The 12,379-nt window shown below is 43.5% G+C and overlaps 2 protein-coding genes across 4 annotated transcripts in view; one reads left to right on the forward strand and one right to left on the reverse strand.

Annotated features, from left to right (window-relative positions):
* Window positions 1–881: 881 nt before the first annotated feature.
* Window positions 882–8,790, reverse strand: LOC120559725 (60S ribosomal protein L22). 3 transcript variants are annotated; one of them, XM_039801690.1, is made up of 4 exons: window positions 8,671–8,790; window positions 7,181–7,291; window positions 5,363–5,487; window positions 882–1,081 (listed from the first exon to the last, which is right to left on the reverse strand). In XM_039801690.1, the coding sequence occupies exons 1-4, from the start codon at window positions 8,680–8,682 to the stop codon at window positions 937–939; spliced, it is 393 nt and encodes a 130-aa protein (XP_039657624.1). In that variant the 5' UTR covers window positions 8,683–8,790; the 3' UTR covers window positions 882–936. The 3 variants fall into 3 exon arrangements, with proteins under 3 accessions (XP_039657624.1, XP_039657626.1, XP_039657623.1); XM_039801692.1 differs by having other exon boundaries at window positions 7,181–7,288; window positions 8,671–8,776; XM_039801689.1 differs by lacking the exon at window positions 8,671–8,790 and adding an exon at window positions 8,551–8,604 and having other exon boundaries at window positions 7,181–7,288.
* Window positions 8,791–9,887: 1,097 nt separating this feature from the next.
* ndufb11 (NADH:ubiquinone oxidoreductase subunit B11) overlaps window positions 9,888–12,379 on the forward strand; it is a 4,968-nt gene continuing 2,476 nt past the window's right edge. Inside the window, 1 exon segment of the mRNA XM_039801693.1 lies at window positions 9,888–10,135. Coding sequence (XP_039657627.1) covers window positions 9,962–10,135 — 174 coding nt within the window. The 5' untranslated portion in view covers window positions 9,888–9,961.

Below are 12,379 nucleotides of genomic sequence, written 5' to 3' on the forward strand. Positions count from 1 at the left end.
ATAAAACGCCCAAATTCAGTTAAAGTAGTGAACTTATCATTTAACTTGTGAAGAGAGTTGTAGGGAACCATCCACGTTATTTGTTTTGACAATTTGGTTAGAAGAAACCCAAATTTCTGATATGGAATTTTTTTGAAAATGGGTCAAATTTGAGCTGAGGACAACATGAGGGTTACATTGAAATAGCTCCGAAATCACCATCACCAAACTCCACCAGACTCCATGTAAATAATCAGGACTTTTAGCGTGTATAGAGCCAGCATATCTCCACCAGACTCCATGTAAATAATCAGGACTTTTAGCGTGCATAGAGCCAGCATATCTCCACCAGACTCCATATAAATAATCAGGACTTTTAGCGTGCATAGAGCCAGCATATCTCCACCAGACTCCATATAAATATCCTTTTAGCGTGCATAGAGCCAGCATATCTCCACCAGACTCCATATAAATAATCAGGACTTTTAGCGTGCATAGAGCCAGCATATCTCCACCAGACTCCATATAAATAATCAGGACTTTTAGCGTGCATAGAGCCAGCATATCTCCACCAGACTCCATGTAAATAATCAGGACTTTTAGCGTGTATAGAGCCAGCATATTTCCACCAGACTCCATATAAATAATCAGGACTTTTAGCGTGTATATAGGCAGCATATCTCCACATGTAAATGGGTAAATTAAGGGTTTATTTCAACCAAACCAGCTGTTGTTTGAACAGTGGAAAGACGACCAATGGCGGCTTTTGAGTTTTATTTAGTTTGTCCACTTTGAAGTGTGTTTAAGGGTGATAAAATGATAAAAGTTTATTTAAATGGGAGTCTGGGTTGGCTGTAGCGATTTTAGCTAAATCTCCAAAAGGAAAACACTCAGCACACCGCTTCTGTACTGTAAACAACATTTATTTAAATGTACAAAATCTGATGAATTGTCAATTTAATCTTCGTCTTCCTCCTCCTCTTCATCCTGGTTGATCTGGAAGTAGCGGAGCTCGTAGCTCTCCTTGGTGTTGGCCACGACGCGAAGCCAGTCCCGAAGATTGTTCTTCTTCAGGTACTTCTTCGTCAGATACTTGAGGTATCTGTGAAACGGGAATAACAAACATTCAGTGTCAGACTGGCTTTCAGAACAGGTGGGACGAGTGATGTCACGATCGGTCATTTTTAGTCGATTCATAGCCATACAAATAATAGCTTTGTCGATTTCTGTTCATTTTATGCCACACTGATTTTATTCACAATAAAATATCTGCAGAGTCTACGCTTGTTAGAATCTGTCTATGCGGCATTTACCATCCAGCTGGGACCGATTGGTGGGATTGCTGTGGACGAAGACAGACCTTCCTCCACAGCGCTGCGGAGGAGGGTCTGGCTAGTCCACACAGCATTTCCTGGATGGGAGAAAAACGTGCTCTGGTTTATTGGCGTTTCTTTAAACCAATCACAATCGTCTTGGGCGGCGCTAAGCGCCGGACGGAGCCGCGGTCATCTTGATGGAACTGAGCCATCGTTAAGGTGATCAATGTCAGCTGTGCTTTTCCTACTATGACGAGTCAACATGTCTGCTGTGAAGAAGGTCCATGTGTGTTTGTGTTTCGGCCTGTGTGTTGCTATCAACAGATATACCTGAGGGCAGCGGTGGCCTAAAGGTTAGAGACAGACAGACAGGATATATATCCCCAGACAGACAGGATGTATATCCCCAGACAGACAGGATATATATCCCCAGACAGACAGGATATATATCCCCAGACAGACAGGATATATATCCCCAGACTGACAGGATATATATAGATAGATATATAGATAGATAGATAGATAGCACTTTATTGTCCGTATACACGGAAATTTGTCTTGCAATACAAGCTCCAACAATCACCACACAACAACCTAAAAACAAAAGCTATAAACATAGAGACATCAATACAACATAGATACTTAATTAATTAATATGAGGGGTGGGGGGCTCCCCAGACAGACAGGATATATATCCCCAGACTGACAGGATGTAAATCCCCAGACAGACAGGATATATATCCCCAGACTGACAGGATATATATCACCAGACAGACAGGATATAATCTGAGGTGAGGAAAGTATCTGGGTGGGGAAAGTGAAAGAACAGCACTTATCCCTCCCTCATTACCACCCCTGAGGTGCCCTTGAGCAAGGCCCTTAACCAAACCGCTCCAGTGGAGCTGCTCAGTGGCCAGCAGATCAGACTGGGGTTGTACTGGACAGCTTCCAGGTATGAATGTGGAACTGTGTGAATGTGATCAGGAGAGAGGCTGCCTCTCAGTGATCCTTCCCTGAATAAATAAAGGTTAAAAAACATGTAACTAACGTTAGTACAGCCATTGAGGCAGCAAACAAACGAACAGGATCAACGGAGATAGATTCTACCTGCAGTTGTTACAAACCCTGGGTAAATAATGGAGATGTATTTGAAAAATGGAGACAGCTTAGAGCCCAAAAGGACGCAGAGTTGGCTAATTTCCTTCTGAACAGGTAGCTAAGCATTAGCTTCAGGCTAATTTATCACAGCTACAAGGGACATTCGTGTTCTCACATTGAATTATATAGCTAGAGTACCCGAGTCTACTCGCAAAAACAATTTAGACACAGCCAGTAAAGTGATCCTGACTGGTCCTTAACACGATAACTGTTCAATACCACCTTGACAGGCCTATGACAGAAACCGCAAGTCTGACTTCCTCATAATGGAAACGCACACTACAACCGTGTAGCCTGGTCAGCGGCCGTAGCCGACAAACGGCGAGTCATTTTAAGCCCGGACCAGGTGGCTGCAGTGATTTAAGCTGAGAAAGTGTGTCTGTCAGTCGGGTACAGAGCTCCGCGTGAGCATATGGGCTTTTACGACTGTCAACATAGCCGGCATCTAACGTTAGCTACTCCGCTGCGCTGTGGAGTAATGTCTGGCTATGTGAGACTAGCATCTAACGTTAGCTACTCCGCTGCGCTGTGGAGTAACGTCTGGCTATGTGAGACTAGCTTCTAACGTTAGCTACTCCGCTGCGCTGTGGAGTAACGTCTGGCTATGTGAGACTAGCATCTAACGTTAGCTACTCCGCTGCGCTGTGGAGTAATGTCTGGCTATGTGAGACTAGCATCTAACGTTAGCTACTCCGCTGCGCTGTGGAGTAATGTCTGGCTATGTGAGACTAGCATCTAACGTTAGCTACTCCGCTGCGCTGTGGGAGTAATGTCTGGCTATGTGGGACTAGCATCGAACGTTAGCTACTCCGCTGCGCGTGGAGTAACGTCTGGCTATGTGAGACTAGCATCTAACGTTAGCTACTCCGCGCTCGCTGTGGAGTAACGTCTGGCTATGTGAGACTAGCATCTAACGTTAGCTACTCCGCTGCGCTGTGGAGTAACGTCTGGCTATGTGAGACTAGCATCTAACGTTAGCTACTCGGCTGCGCTGTGGAGTAACGTCTGGCTATGTGAGACTAGCATGACGTTAGCTACTCCGTTCGCTGTGGAGTAACGCGCTGGCTATGTGAGACTAGCATCTAACGTTAGCTACTCCGCTGCGCTGTGGAGTAACGTCTGGCTATGTGAGACTAGCATCTAACGTTAGCTACTCCGCTGCGCTGTGGAGTAACGTCTGGCTATGTGAGACTAGCATCTAACGTTAGCTACTCCGCTGCGCTGTGGAGTAACGTCTGGCTATGTGAGACTAGCATCTAACGTTAGCTACTCCGCTGCGCTGTGGAGTAACGTCTGGCTATGTGAGACTAGCATCTAACGTTAGCTACTCCGCTGCGCTGTGGAGTAACGTCTGGCTATGTGGTGGATGCTGCGTTCTCAACCTGGCAACCTCCGTGAACTTTGAGTCTGGGGAAAATAATAAAATAATAGTATTTTATTTGACTTTTTTAGATTATTTTTTTGGGCATTTTTAGGCCTTTATTGACAGTACAGCTAAAGACATGAAAGGGGAGAGAGTGGGGGATGACATGTAGCAAAGGGCCGCAGGTTCGAACCTGGCAGGGAGTCGAACCTGCGGCCCGCTGCATCGAGGAGTAGACCTCCATATATGGGCGCGCGCTCTACCAACTGAGCTATCTGGGCACCCCTCTCTCCAGTACTAATTTGGACTGCAGTAACTATATAAAAACGCTAGCGTTCAGTATTACATATTGCACCTTTAAAATAATTATTGTTTAAACTTTTACCAACTAAACAGACACCAGTTTTTCCTGTTCTCTGCATCTCGGGTGGCATTTAAGAACCAAGGACTTAAACTTACTAAGTGTATTAAACTAACTAAGTGTAGTGCCTTTTAGAATGGTTTGCACTAAAGAGAAGACACCCAATACTTTAAACTTTTTCTTTGTCAAAGTCTCTGCAACTAGTGTACTTGAATTTTATTCATCTGCAACATTATGTTGTTTAATTACAGTTTTGAACAATAAATGTTCTCAAAACTACATACTATGTTTCTTTATCTTTAAAAATAAATAAATAAATAAATACATTTAGCAGTTTGGTTTTCCTTAGGGTCTATGTAACCTGGTCTGAAATGGTTCTATTATAATTTATATATCGCAATGTATATCGCAATATGGATTTTAGGCCATATCGCCCATCCCTAGTGTCAACAGTTAACTTCATTTAATATTGGATGTGGAGTTATCTTCTGCGGGGTGCAAATGTTCCATTAAAACCAGTTCCTTCCCGAGACTATTTAGCAGAGCCGCCGTCGCTGCGTCCGGAGCTTAGCGCCGCCCAAGACGATTGTGATTGGTTGAAAGAAATGCTGCGGAGATAGGTCTGGCAATGCGAGACTATGAATGAGTGACAGTCCCCTCTTGTTCTTTATCAGCAGTCGACATCAGCTTCGCTATCTCCATCTTTTCGGGAGGAGGCTTATGAGCCACGCGCCGGATGTCGGGCAATTATCCTGGAAACGTACTTCGGTTGGTCCAGGGGGGAGGAGGGAGAGACATGCAGCAAAGGGCCACAGGTCCAATTCAAACCAGGGCTGGGCAATATCTCGATATCATCTCAGATTTTGGATATCGTAACATGGTAATATGGCATACGGTGTTTTTTCTCTGTTTTTAAAAGCTGCATTAAAGGCTTTGTTAAAGTACCAAATGTCAACGCTACAATATCGCCGCAATATCGATATCGAGGTATTGGGACAAACATATCGTCATATTTGAGCTGAGCTGCCAGGGCCAGCCTCCATGTGTCATGAATAGTAACAGTGTAGAAACAGTGTAAACAAGCTCGTTGAATTTCCCCAATAAGGGATCAGTAAAGTACTTCTTCCTAACGTCCATGGCGCAGGGAACCATGTAAACAGGCGCTGAAGTGTGACTGAGCTTTACCTTTTGGAGAAAGGCACCTCGGAGGACACTGTAATCTTGCTCTTGCTCCTCTCGATGGAGACCACACCGTTACCCAGGTTGCCCGCTTTCCCGTTCACCTTGATGCGCTCCTGGAGAAACTGCTCCTGAAAAACACACAAATCACACACACATTGACCAAGGTGTACAGTATTCTGAGATCTTAAAGTGCTCATATGATGCTCATTTTCAGGTTCATAAATTGTATTTAGAGGTTGTACCAGAATAGGTTTACATGGTGTAATTTTCAAAAAACACCATATTTTTGTTGTACTGCACATTGCTGCAGCTCCTCTTTTCACCCTGTGTGTTGAGCTCTCTGTTTTAGCTACAGACTGAGACATCTCAGTCGCACATGCCCAGTAGCTAGGTAAGGACTACTAGCCAGTCAGAAGCAGAGTATGAGGGCGTGCCCTGACAGTACCTAGGTAAGGACTACTAGCCAGTCAGAAGCAGAGTATGAGGGCGTGCCCTGACAGTAGCTAGGTAAGGACTACTAGCCAGTCAGAAGCAGAGTATGAGGGCGTGCCCTGACAGTAGCTAGGTAAGGACTACTAGCCAGTCAGAAGCAGAGTATGAGGGCGTGCCCACGCTAGCAGCTGGGCGAGCATTATAACGTGTGTTCCAAAGTGACCACGTTTGTCTCTGAAGTAAAGGCTGGACTACAACAGAGCTGTTTGGAGCAGTTGGTGAACAGAGTTTTCTGTTGGAGATGGTAAGTCCCTTTGGGGGGGACTTTGGGCTTTTTCACTTTGTAAACCTATAACATGCACAAAAAAGATATATAACACAATAAAGGAAAGTGGGAAAAGCCAAAAAGCACAATATGAGCACTTTAATGTTAGGGTTGGGTAACCCTATTTAATGCTCAGGCCAAATCACCTGCAGTTTGGGGCACTGTGATGGGTTACTTAATAGTTAAAGCTGATTTCACACCTGCCTCGTTTGGTTGAGTTGAATTTAACCCTCGAGCGTCTCTCTCTCTGCCGCTAAAGTTGGAAACAGACGCCGGAAGAGCGGTGCGAAGTGTCTGAGACCAGAGCAGACTATCTGATGGGGGAAGAATCAGGATACGGGTCCCATCCAGTGCGCCGTACACTTGCGGCACAAGGTGTGTGGTGGAGTTGCGGTGCGCTGTAGCCTGGGCCTCAGCCGCGTCGGGTAAATTGATGAATTGGTTCAACAGCTTGAATCGTCTGGCCCTGCACACCGCCTATACACAGCGGTGAACGGTTGTCTCGCTGACACCAAACGTCTCTGCCACAACCCTGGATTCTGCACAGGTGGCCAACTTGTACAAAGCTACCTCTCTCCGTTCAGCCAAAGATCTTAGCTTCTCAACTCTTTGATTTAGCAAGCCGGTTTGCAATCTACAACTACGCGTAACCGCAACTTGTGACCAAACTACGCTTTGTGTCGTCCAGTTTATTCGCTCTAAACCAGTTGATGGAAACGCTTCTGATTAGTTTTCTTTATTTTGCGACATTTTAAAAGTCCGCCTCAAATTCGCTTGGCAATTAGATGGAAACATGACTAATGTCATCCACAACATCTTTCCCCAATTTATTGTCTATGGAGCTGTTCCACACTTTACTTCATGACATCAGAAAATCTAGTTTTTGGATTTGGGAGACAGTTATTCATTACCGTAGGGATCGCTTGTATGAATTTTCATTTGAAAATAGATGTGGTTCCCTTTTAATTTCTGTCTGGGGAAAGAAAGCACTAATTGATTGCATCTTATTTGTTGAAAACTGAAACACATCCACAGCTGCACATTAACAAGGTTTGATGACTTACAAAGTTGGCAGCGTCCATGATGCCATCTTCCACAGGATGGGTGCAGTCCAGTGTGAACTTCAGGACCTGCTTCTTCTTTTTACCACCTTTGCCGGTGTTCTGCTTCTTCTGCTAACAAGACACAAAACATTTACATGTCGGGAGAGGAAGGGTTAGCCAACACAGCAGCCACATTCACCCAGACACCATTTAAAGCAAACATATTTAGGGTGCGTTGCTCGTTGACAGACGCACAGGCCTAACGCCGCCTACACGCAATAGGCGGAAAAACCGCTCCGCGCCGGCCAGCATTGATTTCCTACGGGGAGAGCGGTGCCGCCCAACTATACGCTGCGCATCGCTGGGATTTGCCGCTTTGCGCTGCACTCAAAGTGCAAATTATTTCATATTTCACCTAGTTGCTGCTGACCTTTCAAGAGCGCAACCAATGAGATAACAGCAGTTCGTTACCTAGCAATGGGAAATAGCTTCTTTGCCATCCTGGATGACTAATACCTTTGCCAGCAAATTGTTTATCATGCGTGGGCGACTTTAAAGAACATAGCAGCTGCTCGTCAAAAACTAGAATCCGAAACACAGTTTTCAAACAACTAGAAAACAACAGTCTGGTAAGTTCAGAAAATGACATCTCTTTACTGTAATGCAGCCTTTAAAACCAGGAAAAGACAACATTTATGTCATATCACGATATTCAAAATCTAACACGATATCTAGTCTCATATCACGATATCGATGTATTACCCAGCTCTAATTTTAAGCCCCCAGCGTTACCTAATCCTAGTGCCTTCCAGGCGACGTTGGGGGCTTAAAACACCGATAAACACACTAAACTGCACGTATACCTGACTTCATGTGTGTGATTCACAGTAAACAGGCTGTCATGACTCAGCTAACTTGTCAATAAACTGCCGTTTTGGCTTAATAACTTTAATAACTGCTCTGACAACAGTTCCAGCTTAGAAAAAAATAAAAAATAATCAGACACCAGCTTCGAAGAACCCAAAACATAAAATCCAGATTCATGTCAATCGTCAACACTTTAAGCTGTTTAATTTGTAGATACACGGGGACACGGGGCCCTGGTGTCGGAGCTACAAGATAACCAAGGGAGCAAGCTAACTAGCTAGCTAACTAACTGTACAACTCATTAGATAGTTTGATATCAGTCGTTTCTACAACTATAGCACTTGTGCAACTCGTTGAACAAAACTGTTGCCATGCAGCGATCCGAACAAGCTAGCTCAGTTAACAACGTGGTGGGCTATTCCAGTCCAAACCGAGCTAACGTGAAGCTAACAGGCGACCATAGGCCACTGAAAATCTCAGCTACCTATGTACTCATAAAAACACATTTAAAGCCGAACCCAAACCCTGTATTTGGACCCAGATTGTTGTAACACATCGGTCATCACATCCCGCTCGTTTACTCTGCCCTTCACCACGGCTAATCTATAATTCTGCTGGATTTATTAGCACGCGACTTTACTTACAATAGGCGCCATGGCGGAGAAGCTAGCAGAAAGGAAGAACGGGCCGTGCGCATGCGCCACGTATACGAATCGAACGCCGAACCATCGATTGAATCCGTGCGTCTGAGATTGATTAACAAAACTTGGATTTTGTTGTTGATTTTTTACCTCAAAAATAAAAATATGAAAACATATGTTAAAGAAACAAAATAAAAATGTAATAGTCCATGGAAATTGTTGAAAACAACAGTGTTTAAATAAAGACTTTAAATAAGACTAGACTAGCAGGGGGGTCGTGTGGGGGGTTGGCCGATTAATATATATATATATATGCAGTGTTGGAAGACTTCATTGCGTGTAACTCCAACAATCATTAAAAAATGGCGCTGTCTAGTGGACCATTTGCACTTTGGCAGTGCTCTACTGTTTACAATCCTCATAGAGCGTCTACATGTGTGTATGCATATGCATTTGTATATATACCAGGGTTTTCCCTGCCTTTAGGTGCAGCACCTAAGCCGAATTAATGTACCTAAAAGACTTTTCTCAGTTCTAATTTTTTAGCTTTAGGTTTTGTTATTATTTATGTATTATCTGCTCTAGCTTTTCCAACGTTTTAGAAACAGATATGGTGATAATAACGGTCCATAGTGATGTGAAAAAGAGACACAAAACTACCACAAACGGACACAACACAACTACAAAGAGACGCAAAATGTATGGAGAAAAACGTTGAAAAACAAAAACGTAACATTTACTTGAGGAAGGACGCCTAAACCCCGCGCCAGATCCAGTGGTGTAGTCTACGTGATACTCAGGTATACACAGTATACCCACTAAGAAAGCTCCAGGATTTCCATATACCCACTTAAAAATGCCCATTGACACACAACAACATACTTTCTATTATATTTTTGATATATTTTCAATTGTCATCTGTTTTTCTTCTGCACACAGGCTAAATAAAGGTATTTCCACCGTAAATTGGTGCATAAAAGTGTATCCGAATACAGGAAATGAAGTCATTGATGCTCAAAACTTTCCCGGGGGAGGACACCCTGACCCCCCCCCCCCCACTATGATATGCCCCCTGAAAAGTAGTCAAACGTTCATATTGTCCTTTTTTTAGACGTATGTTTATTTCTGTGTATGTACTTTGAGAAATGTGCATTACCGCTCGCAGCCTCTAGATGGCGGTATTACCATAGACAGTGGGGTAATGCGCACTTTAATCTCCAGAAGAGCACAAGAGGGTTTAAAGCTTTTTGTTTCCGGTTCCGGGGTCAATAATTCCCTTCACAAACAGGGCGAAATGTTGACCCGAGTGTCGCGGTTCGGGCCCGCTTTGCCCCGGTTACTCTCTAAACCACCGGCCCGGTTCGTCTCCCAGTCGAAGCCGACTAGCGCCGCTGGTTCGGCCGCTGTGACGGAGCTGCATCCCGCCGCGGAGCAGGCTGGACACGGGGAGGTCAGCCATTATGTCAAGGTGAGTTCCTGTAACTTAGTCTCCTGAAAACGGTTACTAACCGAACATAAGTTAGCTTTATGTCACACATACGCACTCCTGCAGACAGCGGTTACCCAACTGACAACTAAAATGTGTTTCTGTATAATGCATTATGTTGTGTGGCACTACTACTACGAAGGTAACACATAGCTAACAGTTAGCTGGAGCTGCACACATTTGTATACAGTACTTCAATGTTTTTAAAACCAAGGACCCCTTAACTGAGAGAGACACATCAGGGACCACCTAGCTACTGCTTATATCACTTAACATTAAGTTACACATTAAACTGGGGCTACAATAACGTGTTGGGGGCCTAAAGCCTGTATACATACCTTTTTTGTTAGTGGACAGAATACAAAGGTATTAAAATAATAATTGTTGGCATGATTTTATAAATCGTGTTTTAATGTTAAACATGCATGTGGCACAGTCAATCCATAGGTCTAGCTGTATCTGGGAATGGCTACTTGTCATAAACAGGAGTGTGCCCCTATGGTCCCAGAGCCCCTATGGTCCCAGAGCCCCTATGGTCCCAGAGCTCTATATTCCCACATTTCTAAGTTTTTTTTCTTTTCTTCCAAAAGTAGGCCCTATGTTCCCACAGTTCCCACATGATTTTTGGGGCTTTTCTGCCTTTATTTGACAGGACAGCTAGGTGAGAGAGGGGGGGAAGACATGCAGGAAATCGTCACAGGTCGGATTCGAACCCTGGACCTCTTCTTCGAGGCATAAACCTTTCAGTATATGTGTGGCTGTTCTACCCACTGAGCTAACCCAGCCACACAGTTCCCAAGTTTTCTTTTTTTCTTCTTCAAATTTTGGCCCTATGTTCACACATTTCCTTTTTCATAAATTTGTATCAGATTTGATCCCCCTAACCCTAAAACATGTGGCGGGAGGATAGGGCTTAAATTGAAGGGAAATGTAGAAACACAAGACCTAATTTTGTTGTCCTAGAAATGTGGGAACATTGGGCCTAATTTTAAGAAAAATCTTAGAAATGTGGGAGCATAGGGCTGATCCCTAATACATTTCTTTTTTTTTTCACAAATAGCCTGAATTATATTGGCTAATAATATGTTGGATTTATGTTAAGACATTATTATTATTATTATTATTTTTTTTTAGAAGAACTCAAAAAATGAACAATAATTTGGGGACCCCCCCCCCCATCTAGTAGCTCTGATGATGATGACCCTGTTGAAGATCTCTGGTATTCAGCATTACAGTTTCATTATACTTTTTATCCAGGGCTTTATGATTGACTTTACGTTCGTCTAAACATCTTCCAGCAGACTGAAAATGTCTCTTTCTAGAAGTAGTTACTTGTCACTAAACTTGTTTGGAATATTCCTTTTTGTTGCTGTAATGCATTTTTTTTTTTACATTAGGAAATTGACTAACTAGCTGTTGCATCTTCTAGATACAGCACATTCTGCACTCAATCCATTCAGCCTCCTTCTCTCATTTTAAACATCTATTTTGTATATATTTGTTTTCTGTATTTATTGTCTTTTTTTCAAAATAATGTTTAACATGTTTGCTTGTTTATGTATGCACCGACCACCAAGGCAAATTCCTTGCAAATGTGACTTAAAATAAACCTGATTCTGATGTATTATGAACAGGAGTGAGACCAAAATATCGCTACGGCAATATATTGTTGTCCTCTTTCGTGCAATGTGAGAATCGATACTCTGGCTCCATATATGGATATTATAATTATTAAAATAAATAGATCGGGCGCCTGGGTAGCTCACCTGGTGGAGCAGGCGCCCATATGCAGAGGCTGAGTCCTCGACGCAGCGGCTCAGGGTTCAAGTCCGACATGCAGCCATTTGCTGCATGTCTTCCTCTCCCACCCCTTTCCTGTCTACAGCTGTCCTGTCTATTAAAGGCTAAAATGCCCCAAAAAAGATCTTAACCCTTGTGTGGTCCTTCGGGTCCCGGTGACCCGAAGGACAAAACAAAGGTTAATGCAGCACCTTGGTGCTCGTTTGTGTAGCATTTTGGTCAGCTTAAACGGTGTTTAAATGTGCTAGGAAACAAACTTTACTTACTTACTTTACAAGAGACAGGGTTTAGAGAGCAATTCTCAACAAAATAAACGGAAGTACATAACCCTTGTGTGGTCCTTCGGGTCACTGGGACCCGAAGGACCACACAAGGGTTAAAAAAACTCGAATGAGGGAGACAGTCTCTCGTTGCCAGACCTTCCTC

This window comes from Perca fluviatilis, chromosome 5 (assembly GCF_010015445.1).
Source record: "Perca fluviatilis chromosome 5, GENO_Pfluv_1.0, whole genome shotgun sequence".
Classification (NCBI taxonomy): Eukaryota; Metazoa; Chordata; class Actinopteri; order Perciformes; family Percidae; genus Perca; species Perca fluviatilis.

Bases quoted from the DNA above. Each gene is read 5' to 3' on its own strand.
- LOC120559725 (XM_039801689.1), bottom strand. From the start codon at position 8,589: ATGACCGATGTGTTACAACAATCTGGGTCCAAATACAGG. The intron at 7,289-8,550 runs GTTTGGGTTCGG...TCTTGTTAGCAG, and splicing joins AATCTGGGTCCAAATACAGG to AAGAAGCAGAACACCGGCAA. The intron at 1,082-5,362 runs GTAAAGCTCAGT...CCCGTTTCACAG, and splicing joins GAGGTGCCTTTCTCCAAAAG to ATACCTCAAGTATCTGACGA.